Consider the following 16,373-nt stretch of genomic DNA (forward strand, 5'->3'; position numbering starts at 1 on the left):
TCGTCCCTCCGCTCTCACTCAACATGTCCGGTGCCCTCAAAAATACACAAGAAAGGTCCGTCACAGAGTCGAGCACGCAATATGCCGAGGCTGAGAGAGAAGGTGCCGGTCGCAGCTCGAGCGCGGCACATCCTGCTCGTGAAGGTCTCTCACTCCGTGCGCAAGACGCCTTGCACCACCGAGCAACCCCTTACGGCAATTACAAGAACTATTACACCTTTCGACCGGCATCGACCTCGAGCAGCACGACCGATTCCATCCCTGATCCTACCGACCTCGACCAACGGTTACGGTTACTCGACTCGACCCTGTTTCGTGACAAGACCGTACTCGATCTCGGCACGAATGCAGGCAAGATCTCGCACGACCTGACGAAACATTTCGAACCTCGAAGAGTACTCGGAGTCGACATTGATCAAGTGCTCGTGCGCGATGCGAATCGAATCGCGACCGACCAACAGCTCCTCGCTCGTGGGTTGAGTTTCGAACTAGGCGATTTTATGCAACCGGGTTGGCTCGAACAGCTGAGCGCGAGGGAAGGAGCTGGCACCTTTGACGTCGTCCTCCTCTTTTCCGTGACCAAATGGTTGCACTTGCACCACGGTGACGAAGGCATGCTGCGACTGTTCTCCTCGCTTCATTCGTTCCTGCCGGAGGGAGGCGTCGTCGTGATCGAACCTCAAGAACGCGAAAACTATGCGAGGGCCGTCAAGAAGAACAAAGACCTGCGGCCCGTATTCAAGACGATCGAGCATTGGCCACCATTCGAATCCGAGATGACTGCAGCTGGGTTCAAGCTCGAACAACGGATAGAGAGAGTCGAGGGAGGGTTCAGTCGACCTTTACTGGTCTGGAGGAAACACTGAGAAAGGGTATTTTTGCAATTGCCAAAAAAAACTTGGGTATCGGCGAGATCCAGCGCCCGGGGTATGTACTACTACTACGATTGTGACTTTTCTGTGGGTATCTTTCAGTACTCCCTGATCCTTCCAGCGAGCACTGTCATGTTCGACAAGGGTCGTGAGCATTCCACCGATAGAGCACAGTCGATTTGAAGAGGTACAGAGCAGCTCACCACGTTCTTCTTGCGCTTCATCCTCAGCCTGCGTGTCTTGCTCATCTTCATCATCTTGACTCAACGCGAGACTGTTGGCCATGATTTCGGCAATGCTTGAAATCTCCTTGCCCTCGATCGTATCTTCGTCTTCCACCATGTCCATCTCTGCGACTTCAGGTTCGGCATGCACTTCGAGCATTCGTTCTTGTTTCTCTCGTAGCTTCCTCGCGCGACATTCACATTTGAGGCCTTGTCCCGATTCGAGTGATTCCAACGCTTGCCTCGCCGCGAGTTGACGAGCGACCGTTTTCGATCCAACCGCTTGGTACGCGATCTGGGTCGAATGAAACGTGACCGTCGATGTGTACAATGGACTCGCAGAGTCTCCTGCTACAATGGGAGCGTTCGAACGCGCGAGCTCGAGTCTGTTTTTGTTCACCCTCGCCCGAAACGAATTGCGATCAGTATCTCGAGATCAAAGCTTGGAGGTTGGCAGAGGGACTCACTTAAGCTGGTCGCACGAGTGCGAATCTCTCCACATGAGCCAACGCGAGTAAGGGTCCTGAAGAACCAATCTAGTAAGCGCTCGAGATCCGCCCAGCATGGATGTCAATTCGGAAATGGGTGGATCTCACACGTCGCTCTTGCTCGCTGTCGAGGTACGGGAGGATGTCCTCGTACAGTTTGTCGAGCGCAGCAAAGACCGTGTCGAGATTGAAGTTCGAATCGATGAACACGACCGTCATCAATGCTTCGACCACATCTCCAAGAACCTGTTTGAGCGGACCTCAGTGTCTTCTTCCCGGAGAAAAGAAAGCGAAGGATAGCTTAGGGTTACCTTGGGAGGAGAAAAGATCCAAGTCAGGTCTCCTTCGAGTACGTCTTTCCAATCGATCTTGTCGGCGTACTCGACCGCACGTTGAATTGCCTTGTCGAGGAGAGGAGAGTTGTGCAGGATTGACTTGTGCAGGCGCAGTTTGCGAATCGCGAGGAGGCTCAACGTGGAGTTCGAAACGAGCATCGCTCGACGGAACGTCAAGAAGCGTGGAGTCGAGGTCGGGAGCGCAAACAAACGGACAGTCGCCCAGTAGTCAATGAGCCCTTGAAGCCATTTAGCAGTCAGTTTTCGAGGTTCGGCAAAGTAGCCTGGTTTGCAGCTCACCGTCTCCGAGGTACTCTTCACGCTCGTAACAATGTCCTTCGCCCGGGAACGAACGATGGGTGAGCGCTTGAACAAAGAGTCTACCTTGCGTCTTGATCTCGTAGCCAAGGGCTTGTTCGATGAAACGAAGCGAGTGTGCAACTCGGACCGGTTCAACGTCGACAAGCTGTTTGGCCGACGGTCGCGCGTTCCAGGGCGTACTGCCTCCAAAACACAACCCGAGTTTATCCCCGGTCGCGAGTGCGAGAGATAGGCCCTGAGTGACGACTGCTGCTCCTACGACCGCCTCGACGACATCTGCAAGCGACTTGCGACCGATCTTGCGCGTGATGATCGAGCCATCGTCCGACACGCCGAGAGAATCAAACGCTTCGGGGACGAACGTGCCCCAACGAAGGGCGTAGCCTTGTACGAACGCATCGAGACCGACCTGGATGCATTGTTGGCGGAGGAAACGGTTGTCGACCGAATTCATACGCAAGGTCGTCAGGCGACTCTCCTCCGACTTGGGAAATTCGAGATAAACGTGTACGGAAGTGGCGAGTCTACCAAAATCGCACAATGTTCGTACGTCAGGTCACAGCAGAAGCAGGAGAATCAGGCGGACTCACTTGAGCAGACTGTCTCCGAGGGTTTCGAGGTGCTCGTAATCGATTCCGGTGTTGGAGACTGGCGCCGTGAGAGACATTGCCACTCGGTCGATATCAAGAGTACGGGGAAGGTCTAGTCGTTCGATGGCGTATTTGGCGATCGTGCGGGTGCTCAAGAGTCGATTGAGTGCCGGCGTCATGGCGAAGACTTGCCAGAACTCGAGAGAGAGACCACTGATTCGACACATCGACGATGGAAACCTTCTGATAGAGTTGGCGTCGGTATGAACGGCGGAAGGAGGAACTCGCGCGAGATGGAACGGCGAAAATTGCATCGGTTCGAATTCGATGATACGCTCCTCTGATTCGGCTGCCTCGAGTCCACCATGATCGTAGACGACTTTGAGATAATGACGATAGTTGTCGCTGTAGAAGGCAAAAGACATGAGGTCGTTTACGCTTGACCAGGCGTCGGGCTGAATACAACTTACTATTTTTCGACAACCTTTTTCTTGTGCTTTGGGGGATCCAGCTCGATGGCGCTCGTCGACGAGAGGCTCGTGACATCATCACGGATTCGCTTGAACAAGCCTATACGACCGCGAGGACGTCGGCAGGGAACGACGATGATCGATTCGGGAGAGGCCCGAGCGGGATCGAAAGGCAGGAACGCATGTTCGACCGCTGCAAGGTCGACGCGCCCATCGAGCGTGACGGGAGCCCACAGAGCGAAGAAATTCTGTTTGTCGTCCTCGATTTTGCGGTTCAGCTGGACCTTGACGCATTCGGTGTTGAAGTTCTGTAAGATCGTCAAGCTAGATTCTCGATCCTCCTTGCTCGACCACACAATCTCATGGACTTCGACCATTCTGACACCCACTTCCGTATTGTCGAGTCTGTAGAGTTGCCCGTTCGCGAGTTCGGCCTGGCGAATGGCACAGAGCAGCCCTAGTCGTTGATCACCGATCTCGACAATGTGGAGAAACGCTCGGTCGGAGAGCCAGACGTTTCCGAACGGATTGTAGGCATGGACCTGATACTCTTTCGGTCCGTAATTACGTTCGACAGTCCTACCGTGGGCATCCTTTGCTCCGATCGAGGAACTCTCGCGAATCGGCAGGAGATGCTCGTTGAGCGCTCCTGCCTTGTGCAGTGCCACGCAGCATTCGAACGCTGTCTGTTGACGGGCAGCCTTTTTCGTTGGTTGCGAATCGGACACAAACGTTTGTTGTGGGAGGGCAGCGATCCTCGGCAGGACGAGTTCGTACCGGTAGGGGGCCTGAGCGTCGAGAATCTGGTACGTCGGTTTCTGCTGAGTTGTAAACTGGTCGATCTTGTTGAGCAGTGAGCAGAAATTGGCAAGCGTGGGGATCGCGCTCCGGTAGGTAAGCAGAGCGCCGGTCGAAGTCGAGTAGGTCGGCAGATTCTCGAGCTCGGGTTCGGCAACTTCCTCCTCGGGACGCTCGGCATAGAGCCTCTTGAGGTCGGTTTCTTGCTCGACGTACCTCCTGTACCGTGCAGCGTCTTCAGATCCGACCTCGGCAAGCACCACGAAGAGAGCGTTCGACGCTCGGGCTCTGCCGCGACTCTGGATATAGCTGTCAGAAAGGCAAGCAGAAACATCAGCAGGCTTATCGAAGCCGGAGGATGAGCTCAAATGATGTACCCGGTGATGGTCTCAAGCGCATCAAAGCGGATAACAACGTTGCAAGAAGAGAAGTCCAGCCCCTCTTCTGCGACCTGAGTGGCAACCAAAAGGTTGTACTGAACGAAAAAAAAAAAATTGTCAGTGTGATACAGGGCGAATCCTTGTATGAGTGGCCACCATCTCCTAACCTCTTCGTTGCGGAATTTTCTGACGGTTTCTTGCTGCTCCTTGATCACCATACCGGCTGCCCTCATTCTGACGGACTCTCCTTCCTCGTCCATATCTCGCTTACCGACACCATGACCGGTGAGGTAGCCAGCTTTGATCCAGCTGAGCGCAGGGAGGAGCGACAGGATTTTCTGAAGAATCTTCGCGTGGTGACGTTGGCGGACAAACACGATCGAGTGAAAGTGAGGTTGTCGCTGAAACTCGACGAGACATTCGACGAGGGCAACAACTTTGTGCGAAAGTGTCGTGTGAATCCCACTGGCGATTTTTGCTTCGAGCTCGTGCACGAGCGCATCATGCATGCCAGACTCTTCGGCGAGAAGGGATATGTAGATATCGAGACCGACTCGACCAAAGAGCTGCCGAACTCGATCCACAGGTAAGGCACTGCACAAATAGATGGTTGCGAAAGACCTACTTGTTCGCAACCCGCCGCACGATTCGCGATTCCGCTGTCGAGGTTCCCGTTTGCAGCGATCTTCCTCAGCATGTCCTCGTACGGAGCAGACAAGGGCGCCTGAGTTCCGATAGGAGCATGCTCGATCAACCTCTCGTCCGCGCGTTGGCTCACGGCGGCCATTGATTCCGAGTTGAAAGCGCTGATCTCGAGAATCTTGGCATCGAGAGTCGATTCGAGATCATTGATCAGCTTTTCAGGCTTCTTGACGTTGTAGATGGGCGAAGCTGTCAGTCCGAGGATTCTTGGGCAGAGCGAGCTCTGTTTCGACTTGAGAGGGTGGTAGTGATTGCGCATGCTGTGTTTCGCAAGACAATGAGTGATTGGTAATGCAGAGAGAACGAAGAGATTTTGACACGGACACGCGAGCACAAGGATGGTTCTTGGATGCGTGGTGGCATTCGTCGAAAATGACCAAGCTGATCTGGTGACGTTGCCACACAAGAATTGCGTCAGTCTGGACAAGACGAGGGACTAGGAGCGCAAGTTGAGAGAGTCTAGGACGACGCACGTCCTCGAGCTTCCAGTAGGCGTTGTCGGACAAGTTGAGGAACACCTGCGGGGTCATGACTCCGACATCGCAGTCGCGGATCTGCTTGACCCAGCGGTCCATGTTCCAGTAGTCGACGCCATCGGCTCCCACGAACGTCGTGACTTTCAGGCTAGTCGCGGCCTCGATCGCCGCCGCTTGCTGATGTACGAGTGTGACGTTCGGCGAGAGGAAGACAATCCATTTGTTCGAGGTGGCGCTCGCTTGCTTGATGAGAAGGATCGCAATCAAGGTCTTGCCCGTTCCGGTGTCGGCTCGAATGATCCTGAATCGAGTACAGGACACGTGTTGAGCTCAGGAGCTGTAGAGCGTCTCTAGACGGACAAGGGGAACTTGCTTGTTTTCTCGAAGCGCTTCCCTGGCTGCCTCGGCCTGGTAGACTCGAGGGACGAGACCTGCCATAGCCGCTGCACGAAACACCGCAACTGACTTGCGAGCGGTGAGTGGAGAGGAGAGAGAGATCGACGTCGGCCGGCCGCAGTCGTTCAACTTTTCCTCCTCATTGGCCATGTCTCTCCTTATATGCCACTTTTTTTTCCTTGAGATATATATGTACAAGTAGCTGGGATTTTGAGAGAGGCAATTCCGAGTATCGCTCCCCAGAGAGGGATCAATCAGGTCAAGGTCATGGCGATCCGGCCGGCGTACGCTTGCGGGGGGTCCATCCGCTTGTTCTCACGTCCGAAACGCTGCTGCTGCATAGCACATTGTCGACAGTCTCGTGACAGCGGCTCTCGACCGTCGACAGCCCCCTCGCGCGTGACCGACAGTTGATTAACTTGCACGCGGTCACTCGCGTCTGGCTTCCCGTGCCTTCACGTACAGGCGCCGCTCGCTGCATCAGGACCTCCTTAAGCACGTTTGGACCGCTCTGTGCGGGTAAGCACGACAGTCAAGTGCGTATACGTCCTCTCACGCTCATGGTCGCTTTCCCCTCATCGCTCCGCACTGATCTCGGATTGTGCCTACTGGAAGCAGCGATCGAGGGCCGACGATGTCGCAGCAAGCATACTACTATTCAGGCAATCGACCGCTGTATCCCCAGACCTCGGCGTCCTCGAGTTCGAGCTCGACTTACCCCGTGAGACCGCTTCCGACTCCCGGTTCCTCGCCTTCGCTCAATTCGCCCTACTCTCCGCCAACCTCGGCGACGTCTTCAAAGTCTCTGCCTGCGGTCTCGGGCGCGACTAGCCAATCTGGAAGTAGGTTCACACCTGGGGGCAAAGTTCAGTCGCCCGAGGCCATCGAGGACTCGCAGCGGTCTCATCATGGGTGGGGTTCGCCAACCAACCTCCTGAGCTCGAACGGTCGCGGGCCCGCGTCCGCTTCAGGGTCCGCGTCAGGGTCCGGCTCTGGCTCTGGCTTTGCAAGACCGAACGCGTCGAATCACCACACGAACCCAACCAGCCCCAACGCGTATGGAGGCTTTGAAGTCACTTCGAGGGGCTCTGGCGGTCACAGGGAGCGAAACGAGGGCTCGAACGGATCCGTCAGTCGTTCGGCTGGCCTCGAAATTAGTCGGCGAAGTACTGACCTCTCGAGCCCCGTTCAGATCGTCTCTCCTTCGATCGGTGTTCATCAGCCCCGTTCCCCCAACAACGCGTCCCACTATCACCACGAGCAATCTCACTCGGCCAATAGCTCCATCTCGTCTCAAAACCGTCACTACCCTTCGTCCTCGACAACTCCACAACCTTCCGCGCCGCCTCGTGCTTCGTCAGGCTCCCCCTCCTCCCCCTCACATGGGCCGTCACACTCGCCTTCGACCTCTCGCTCTCCTTTGAGGAGGTCCAACGCGTCTGCACACCGCGAACCTCTCCCGGCCGGAACGTTGATTACGGCGACCGCCGACCACGAGTCGCTATCGGTCGTCCCGCTCTCAGGCTTGTCATCGGTAGAGGCGATCAAGGACCTCATCATGTCTCGATTGCACATCTCGGACGAGGACATGCCTCGCCAGGACTTCTATCTGACCCGGATTGGCGGGGGCGAAGGACGCCGGGTCGACGATGACGAGTTGTGGCACGCAGTTCGCGCCAATTCAGGACAGGTAACCGTCTTTGTCAAGGATTCGGGAGCGAGAGGCGGTCGAGGATCCGACGCGGCAAGGCGAGACTTTAGCGAGGACAGCGAGGATGACTTTGGCGTTGGAATGTCTGCCGAACGGATGCGGCAAGTAGCACAGCGCAAGGAGCGGATCCGACAGAAGAGCAGCAGTATCGGCTCGAGATCGGAAACCTCGATCGACGAGTTTGGGCAACCAACGGGACAGCGCGTTTCGCCAGGAGGGACCGACAAACTCAGAAGCGATCGGCCTCAATGGACGCACCAGTCGGCGAGCTGGGGCCACTCAAGTCGAGGTGTTTCGGCGAGTGAGGGGGCTGCGGGAGCTGCTGGAGCTTTCAGCCCGGCGGCAAGTCCAGTGATGGAGCGAACTCGGAGCGGAGGTTCCGTCATGCCGAGGGAGCGGGAAATCAGTGGCAGCCGCCGCGCCCCCGGGGTGAGCCCATCGAGCGGTTTCGGGAACGTGCCTCGGGACGACTACTTCCCGCCTGTGCACCGACAAACCGCGCCGCCTCTCGTCTCTCAGCATCAAGCTCACGGGTCGAACCAAGTTGTCATGGGACCGTCTGGACCCACACGTCGACTCCCGCCGCAACCACAGTCGTCGATGCTCGATCTTCCCGACCACGCCGAAATGACCGCACACAACCAGCTTCGGCAACGGATGCAGACTGCGCCGTCGATTCAAGTATCTTCGCCGCACTCGTCTCGCGCGTTGTCGGTACCGGCCCCGTCCGACCTACCCTTACCTCCGTCGCCTCAACCGACTTCTGTTCATCAAATGCTCACCCGACCGCCGGGCCCAGGAACGTCTCCAAACGCTCGCCCGTCGTATGATCCTCGGTCCAACTTGCCGCAATACCAGTCTCAACCATACAAGAATCTCCCCTTGCCGAACTCCCCGTATCACAACTTGTCCCTCCAATCGTCGTATCAACCCGGTTCCTCCACGGTCGGCATCACGTACACGCAGCATCCCAAGTCAGCTTCTTCGACGAGCAATTCGCCGTACAACGTGCAACAGCACGAGAGACTCGCGCTTCAGCAGCAGCAGCAGAAGCTGCTGAGTAAGAGTGTCGATAACCTCCGGGGTCACTACTCAACCTCTCCTCAACCTCCAGCAGGTTTCGATCATGATCGGCCTCCAACCCTGCCTCCAATTCCGCCTCAATATCGCTCGACGCCTGGCTCAGATGCCTCGCCGTCGCATTCTGCTGCAGCAGTCGCATCGAACTCTTCGCTGGGCTTGCCGACCCCGCCACCAGCATCGGCCTTCTACTCGTCACCGGTACAAGCTCAACACCAAGCCCGATCGTATGCATCTCCAGCACTGCCACCGGTCAATCAGACGGGCGTGCCGAGGAGGCCATCAGCCGATCAGGTTTGGAACCAACCTCGACCTTCGACCATGTACGACTTGAGCACAGGCCAGATCGACCTCAAGCCCGGTGAGATCCTGCAGCAAACATCATCCGGCAGGGGCGGCAGTCCTTCTGGAACATCTTCTCGACGGAGGAGTGATCTGCTACCTTTCGACGATTTCGCGAGCAACAAGGTCGATAGCAGGCGAGAATCGAGCGGCAGCGTCGCTTCATCGATGGGAGCGAGTAGTGGAGATGGTCGCAGGAAGAGTCGGGACGATCCTCTCAAGTCTCACTGGCCGTCGAGCGTGCTGGCGGGAGGAGGAGGTGGAGCCAACCGGCCCGCGTCAATACCGTCACCTACCTCCCATTCTCCTGATTCCCCTTCTGTGCCACCGTTTGCCGACGATGATGGATTGTACGACGGTCTCGCCTCTCCAGATCGGTACCACCCATCGTCCTCGACCAGGAGCTCGGCGAGTGCGAGTGGACCCCTTACGCCGTCCGGAGATCCGGGCTCCTTGATCTCGATCCCGACGAGCAAGAGTCTCGCACATCGCGGACCTCAGCTCGACGAGTTTGGGGACCCGATCGACGAAGAGACGAGTACTTGGTTCCCGGTTGGCCACATACAGCCTCAACTGTCGACATCGCTGCCATCTGCGGGACACCCTTCGCCGTTCTCGCCTTCGGTACACTCGCCTCTTGCACAATCTTCGACTGTATCGCCCCTTCCGATCGTCCCATCGCCGAATGGCGGATCTTCCTCGCCGATGAAACAGCAGTACAGCTCGATGTCGACCAGTTCGACGGCAACCTCGGCCCAAGGTGGCGGTAGCATCCGATCTGGGCACGAACGCGAGCGGGGAGACTCGATTCCAAACGCGCAAGATTGGCAACAAACGATCCTGAGTCGATTCGGCGCTTCAAACCTCAGCGACGCGAACGAGGACAGTACTCTCATGGCCAGCGGAACATTGCGACCATTCGATTCGACTACAAGCACATTGAGGGATGGCTCGAACGTGAGCGAACCTGTCGCATCGATTCCGACTACGCCGAAACTGGTCGACGAATTTGGCGATGAATTGGAGGACGACGCGACTTTCTTTCCCGGATTTGGACCATCGGGAGCGCCTTCAACCCCTCAGAGTTACTCGTTGCGACTCGAAGGCATGCATTCTCCTGCCTCACCGACCTCGCCTCACCAGAAACGACCCAATTTGCGTGTCACGATCGAAGGCTCGCCTGCCGGCGCCAGTGCGACTGAATCGCGGCCTGCGAACAAAACCCTCACTTCGACTCAGCAAACAGTTCCTCGATCTGCGGAAGCGTCCCCTCCACTGGGCCCTCGATCTGCTCGCAAACCGCACAACCCTCGTCTGGAAGAGCTCGTCCGGTTTGCTTCTCCAGCGATCAGTCGTCGCAACTCGTTCGCCGCACGCGAGGAGGACGAGAAGGATTGGGCAATTCGTCCTCCCGTCGAAACCGTGCTCGAGAACCTCGACGTGTTCTTCCCCGAGCACGACCTCGACAAACCAGTGTTCGACCTGCCGACTCCGAGTCCTGGAACTCCTTCGACAGGTTCTTCTCCGATTCGAGAGATCCCGCCTTCGTCGAGAACGCATCGAGGTGGTTCTACTGGAACTCCGACGGGTCCACTCGGATACCGCAAGTCGATCCGAGTCGTCGCGCAAGACCGCAAGCGGATGCTCCAGAAGGCCGGCAACAACGTTGCAAGAGCAGTCAGTGGTCTCGGCTCGAACTTGTTGCGTCGCAGGAGTACGAAATTGTTTGGAGCGAGGATCGAGGAAGTCACCTCGGCTCAGATGAAGGACATTAACGCGATCAAAGAGATCTCGGGTGACGATCCCGACAATTGTGAGTTCATTCTTATTGGTTCCGTCCGCGTACACAAGCTTGTTTGCTGATTGCTTGCGACGCGACAGTCTCGTACAAATGGATCAAAGGAGACCTGATCGGTCGCGGTACTTATGGGCACGTGTACATTGCTTTGAGCGTGACAACGGGCGAGACGATCGCTGTCAAACAGGTCGAGATGCCTCGCACGTACTCGGACAAGGAGGACCAGCGCACCAAGGGGATGATCTCGAGTCTCAAAGCCGAGATCGAGTTGCTGAAAGACCTCGACCACCCCAACATTGTGCTGTACCTCGGTAAGTCCATCGTCAAACATGGAACGTCGTGGAGTTGGAGCTGATGTCCGAATACATCTCTTGCGAACAGGCATGGAGCAGACGCACGAATTCTTGTCGATTTTCCTCGAATATGTTCCTGGTGGATCCGTTGGGCGTATCATCCGCACTCACGGCAAGGTGAGTGGTTGCCTTGAATCTCGGAAACGTCAGCGAGTACAGAGACTAAAGTCGTGGCCAACAATCGCAACAGTTTGAAGAGAACGTGATCAAGTTCTTCACATTGCAGATCCTCGAGGGACTCGAATATTTGCATTCGCTTGGGATCCTGCACCGAGATATGAAAGCCGACAACATCCTTATCGATCAAGACGGCATGTGCAAGATTTCCGATTTCGGTACCTCGAAGAAGAGTGGTCAGTGGTTTTCGTTCCCGTTCCTTTTCGTTCCACACGTTCACCTCTAATGATTCTCTTCTTCGTCTACAGGTGACATTTACCAGAACAACGAAAACATGTCGATGCAAGGTTCGATCTTCTGGATGGCGCCTGAAGGTGAGAAATCCGTCGCGCGCCGTTCGACCGAAAGCAGAAACTGATGAAACACCATGTCTCGTCGTGCCAGTCATTCACAACAACAAGCAAGGATACTCTGCGAAAGCCGACATCTGGAGCTTGGGCTGCATCTGCATCGAGATGCTCGCCGGTTCAAGACCTTGGGAAGGCGAGGGGTTCATGGGAGCCATGTTCAAGGTAAATTGTTGATTTCCTTTCTGTCGACTATTTGCTAGAGACCTGACGTGTGTGAATCTTTGAATCGACAGCTCGGTGCGGAACGAATGCGACCACCTCTGCCTGACGACGTCGAGCGTTCCGTTTTCGCTGAGCAGTTCGTCAGCAATTGTCTCCAAATGTCAGTCTCTGGCCTTCTTTCCGCCCCGAGTCGTGGCCATGTTGACGCCCAATTCCTGCATGGTTACAGTGAACCTGATCGCAGACCGAAAGCTTCGGAAGCGAAACATCATCCATTCCTGGTGATCCCTCCAGGCTGGTCGTTCACTCAGACTTCCTTGTACTAGTAAGCGTCGCCGTCTCGCATAACATCTTTTTCTCGCTTCGGATCGCGTGACTGATAGGACCTGCGTTCCTGCCTGCTTCAGTGTCATGACTTCAGATCGACTGCCTTCGACCCCTTCTGCCGCGTCGAGTGGATGATGATTCACCGACATCTGTTTCGCCACGTTTGAAAAACGTTCCTGTATCCAAAGAACTCCTTTTTTGTTTCCCACCCAGCAGTTACCGCAAACCCTCCTCCATATATTCTTGTCTTGATCTGCTTCTGAATATAGATGTGTATCTGTCAAGCTTGCCTTCGTGCGTTGATGTTCAAGAAAGAAAGAGAGAAGCAAATCAGAATAACGTCAACTGCAATTATAGAATAAGGCCGGGTTATCTGCCAGCTCTTTTCGGTTTCCTTACATCCAGAGACCCGAGGACGACAACATGTCAAACGTGCAACAACTCCTTGGAACGCCATTACCGGCTAGTCGATCTCATCGTGAACGATCTTCAGCCCCTAGTCCATACACGCCGTTCCAACTACGCGGCAATTCATCTCGAGGTTCGATCCTCTCTCTCTCTCTGTCTCGCAAGCAATGGGGACGCTGAAGTTGGATGTCTAGATGATACTCCTTCGAATCTAGGATCTCCCGAGAGACCGCAAGACTCGAGAAGAGAATCAGTGGATTCTCGATCAACTAGTACTTCTCCTCCTCGACCTCAACCTGCACGATCCGTGAGTATGAACAAGCCTTCTTATTTGAGCAAAGGGCGATCACAAAGACAAAACAAATTACTGATGCTGCTGGAGTGACAGACTTCTCCGACTCTATCGACCACTTCGACGAGTACTCGACAACATCCATCGAGATCAACTTCATCCCCATCTCAAACACTTTCAAAACAACCAGCGGCGGCACCTGAACGTACTCGAGAAGAATTGAGACAACAAGCTCAAGCGGTCGTGGACAAGAGTCGAATTCGGACCGATCCGAGTTTGAGTACGAGTTTCGATCCGAGTGTCGATCGACAGTTGTGGGAACTGTTTGTCGGACCTTAGAGTAAAACCGAGGACCCCTCTCGCTCTCCTTCATTCGCACGCCACGAGTGTCTGCATACGTTTTCTTTCGAAGTGTTGTTTGTACTGTTTTTACTTTCCTTTCGAACATATTGGGAAATTGTGCTCTCGAGGGGCAGCGTCGAAACAGAACGATGAGAGAAAGCAAAAGGGGGTTGCAATCACAGATGCACCCACGAGCTCGAAACGTACAGTTACAAATGGAGAAAAACACAGAAACGTTGCCCAATCTACGATTTTTCCCAAAACTCTGAAGGCAAGAACAAAAACACTGGTTTCAGTCGGGAGCAAGTCGTGACAGAACAGGGAACGAAGAAACTGACGAGGTAGTTTGTCACCTGGCACAAAGATGCGTTCGACTCCGTCTTCTGTGATGATGGCCAACCTGATGGTACCTCCTGAACTTCCATCTCGAGACATGGCGAGTGCGAGTGCTATTGATCGAAGAAACAGAAGGGATCAATGGGATGCGAGAGGATTGCAAGCGGGCGAAAAAGAGTTTACCGTTTCGAACAAACTCGACGGTTTCGTCTCGGTTCCACCCTTCTCGGAACGTCGCGTCGCAGTAACCGTAGATGTAGGTCGAACCGGACCCTCCGATCGCCCACGGACCTTTGAAGAGACCGCCTCCGAGTGGAATGTTGTACACGGTCCCTCCCGAGGTTGGGTCCCACCCGGCGACGATGATGCCGGCTGATAACCGGTCCTTGTTCGAGTAGCACAGGCCTTCGAGCATGGTTGCAGCGACGTGGACTGATGGCGGTTGCTGGTGTACGACGGCGTACTGTTGCAGTTGGGCATGCGCGACATCGGCAACGGCCTGGGAGAAACAGGAATTGTGGTCAGTCCAGGGAGATGAGACGCTCAGAGGGAAGGAGGGTACCTGAGTGTCTGCAGCGGATCCAGAGCGACAGCAGTAGATGCGGTCGTGGAGGTACGTCAGCTTGTCGGTCACTCGGTTCGCAATGTACGACCCCATCGTCGTCCTCGAGTCGGCTCCGATCACGACGCCGCCTTCGAACGCGACTGCCATGATGGATGTCTGCAAAGGGGACCCGAGTCAGGTTCAATCGCGCGAGGTGTGAGACGGGAGCGGTTCAGTTACTCCGAGGTTCATCTCGCCGGCTTTGATGTGGCTCAGCGACGGAATCACGCCTGCCGAGTCGAGCGATCCATCCTGCATGACCATGTTGACGTGTCGAGAGGTGGAGCGAGGGCGATAGGTCGAGTGATGAGAGAGAGCGAACGCGCAATGTCGTCGACGTCGTCCGCGTCAGTCTCTCGCTCCGTCTTGATCTCTCCACCTCTCTGTTCTCCCCTCTTCCGAGTCGCCCACGCCCTCGCGCTCGCACTCTCAGCGTTCTCACCGTGGCTTCCTCTCGTCCGAGCCAGATCAAGCGCCCTCGCCCCTCGTCCCCGAGTACGACTGCCGCCTCGTCCAAGCGGGCCAACACCGTCACGCCGTCGCACGAACTCGCCCACCTCCACCTCGACGACCCCATGGCGAGTCACCCAGAGGCATCCCGCCTGTACCACCAGCTCGTCGCCGAGTGGGACCGCCCCGCCTCGCGCGACCTCGCTTCCATCTCGAACCTCCTCGCTCAGCTCAAGCTCCAACTCGCCGACTTGGGCCTCTTGTTGCCCCAGCCTGAAGCAGAACCCGCCGCCCTTGCCACCGCCCGTGCGTGTTTCCTTCTCTTCCGCGAAGCTCCGTTCCCGATCCTAACTCGTCGTGCTCTTGTTTCTCCAGGCGACATCTTTGAGATTGGCGCGCTGCATGCCCTCGAGTCGTCCGACCTCGCCTCGTTTGAACGCTACCTCGCACTCTTGTCGTCGTTCTACCAGGACCCGCGTATCGTCACAGCTCTGTCGGGATCACCGTCGAGTCGCCAACCCGCGATCACGGCGTTGAACCTACTAAGGTTGCTGAGTCTGAACCGTATCGCCGAGTTCCACACGGTGCTCGAATCCCTCTCGGTCCGAGACGATGCCGCGTCGAGCGTCCTCAAGTCGGAACCAGTCGAATGGGTCTTGCAACTCGAACGGTCTCTCATGCAGGGCTCGTACTCGAAAGTGTACGCGCTGTGCTCTCCTACCGCTTCTTCTTCCTCGTCCCACTCTTCTACACCCCCTCGCCTCCCCGTGCCCGAATTTGCAAAGTTCACCACCCCGTTACTCGAAACGGTTCGGTCCGAGATTGCACACTGCGACGAAAAGGCGTACGAATCCCTACCTGTACCCGACCTGAAAACTCTCCTCTTTATCGACTCTGATCAACAATTGCAAGAATTTGCTCGATCGGTACGGGGGCTCTTTTCTTTCCATGACTAGTTCGAATCATTCGACAAACCTGACGTTTTCTTTTCGCATATGTCATGTAGCGCAACTGGTCTATTCAAGACAACCTCGTACATTTCCCTTCCTCTCCTCTACATCCTTCAAACCAGAAACGAACGCAACCAACAGCAACAGCAACGACACTTGCGACTGGGCTCGGATCGACGGTCGAGGACGACTCGTTGCACTCTGAATTGGATCGCAACAAGGTCATCGGTGCTACCTTGTTGTACGCGAAAGAACTCGAGAGTATCGTCTAAGAGGGAAGGAGGACAAACCGCCTCTTGGTCCTTTTGCCCTGATTACAAATCCAAACGAACTTTTTCAAGAACAAAGATTCCCTGGTTTCTTCTCGAGACACGCCATGTTGTCCCAAGAAACACGTCGAGAGAAAAAAAAGGTTCTGTTCAAGAGACGGGCTTCTTTCCAACAAGCTCCTATCAGAAACGGAAATCGCTAGCTCTGCTCTGCGCTGTAGGCGGAGAGAAATCGCCAACACAAAAGATTCATAGGTATTAATGCACTCAACAAGGTATAACAAAAATGTGGTCGAATAAGAACATGAAGAGACTGGACAGCGTTTCCACAAGTGTTGTGGAAATCCACACAACGAACGAAGGGGACGAA

The 16,373-nt window shown here is 55.5% G+C and overlaps 6 protein-coding genes across 6 annotated transcripts; 4 read left to right on the forward strand and 2 right to left on the reverse strand.

Annotated features, from left to right (window-relative positions):
* Positions 1 to 23: 23 nt before the first annotated feature.
* Positions 24 to 866, forward strand: JCM15063_005613 (uncharacterized protein; the record flags this gene model as incomplete). The annotated part of the gene is made up of 1 exon (XM_076675834.1): positions 24 to 866. The coding sequence occupies one exon, from the start codon at positions 24 to 26 to the stop codon at positions 864 to 866; it is 843 nt and encodes a 280-aa protein (XP_076536973.1).
* A 104-nt stretch (positions 867 to 970) lies between these two features.
* On the reverse strand, positions 971 to 6,094 carry JCM15063_005614 (uncharacterized protein; the record flags this gene model as incomplete). Its single annotated transcript, XM_076675835.1, has 14 exons — positions 971 to 999; positions 1,076 to 1,482; positions 1,564 to 1,619; positions 1,693 to 1,830; positions 1,896 to 2,158; positions 2,220 to 2,764; positions 2,831 to 3,235; positions 3,301 to 4,407; positions 4,476 to 4,573; positions 4,646 to 5,044; positions 5,104 to 5,440; positions 5,505 to 5,566; positions 5,654 to 5,957; positions 6,030 to 6,094. 14 exons carry the CDS (start codon positions 6,092 to 6,094, stop codon positions 971 to 973), a joined length of 4,215 nt encoding a protein of 1,404 aa, XP_076536974.1.
* A 592-nt stretch (positions 6,095 to 6,686) lies between these two features.
* BCK1 (mitogen-activated protein kinase kinase kinase BCK1) lies at positions 6,687 to 12,487 on the forward strand (the record flags this gene model as incomplete). Its single annotated transcript, XM_076675836.1, has 9 exons — positions 6,687 to 10,998; positions 11,067 to 11,294; positions 11,365 to 11,453; positions 11,527 to 11,689; positions 11,762 to 11,827; positions 11,898 to 12,025; positions 12,097 to 12,185; positions 12,255 to 12,350; positions 12,433 to 12,487. 9 exons carry the CDS (start codon positions 6,687 to 6,689, stop codon positions 12,485 to 12,487), a joined length of 5,226 nt encoding a protein of 1,741 aa, XP_076536975.1.
* A 288-nt stretch (positions 12,488 to 12,775) lies between these two features.
* JCM15063_005616 (uncharacterized protein) lies at positions 12,776 to 13,391 on the forward strand (the record flags this gene model as incomplete). Its single annotated transcript, XM_076675837.1, has 3 exons — positions 12,776 to 12,893; positions 12,955 to 13,067; positions 13,149 to 13,391. 3 exons carry the CDS (start codon positions 12,776 to 12,778, stop codon positions 13,389 to 13,391), a joined length of 474 nt encoding a protein of 157 aa, XP_076536976.1.
* Positions 13,392 to 13,639: 248 nt separating this feature from the next.
* Positions 13,640 to 14,598, reverse strand: PRE3 (proteasome core particle subunit beta 1; the record flags this gene model as incomplete). The annotated part of the gene is made up of 5 exons (XM_076675838.1): positions 13,640 to 13,659; positions 13,733 to 13,843; positions 13,914 to 14,229; positions 14,293 to 14,451; positions 14,515 to 14,598. The coding sequence occupies 5 exons, from the start codon at positions 14,596 to 14,598 to the stop codon at positions 13,640 to 13,642; spliced, it is 690 nt and encodes a 229-aa protein (XP_076536977.1).
* Positions 14,599 to 14,909: 311 nt separating this feature from the next.
* On the forward strand, positions 14,910 to 16,006 carry RPN12 (proteasome regulatory particle lid subunit RPN12; the record flags this gene model as incomplete). Its single annotated transcript, XM_076675839.1, has 3 exons — positions 14,910 to 15,090; positions 15,160 to 15,710; positions 15,791 to 16,006. 3 exons carry the CDS (start codon positions 14,910 to 14,912, stop codon positions 16,004 to 16,006), a joined length of 948 nt encoding a protein of 315 aa, XP_076536978.1.
* Positions 16,007 to 16,373: the final 367 nt, after the last annotated feature.

Source organism: Sporobolomyces koalae, assembly GCF_050403365.1.
Source record: "Sporobolomyces koalae JCM15063 DNA, S_koalae_JCM15063T_v1_ctg2, whole genome shotgun sequence".
In the NCBI taxonomy this organism is placed as follows: domain Eukaryota; kingdom Fungi; phylum Basidiomycota; class Microbotryomycetes; order Sporidiobolales; family Sporidiobolaceae; genus Sporobolomyces; species Sporobolomyces koalae.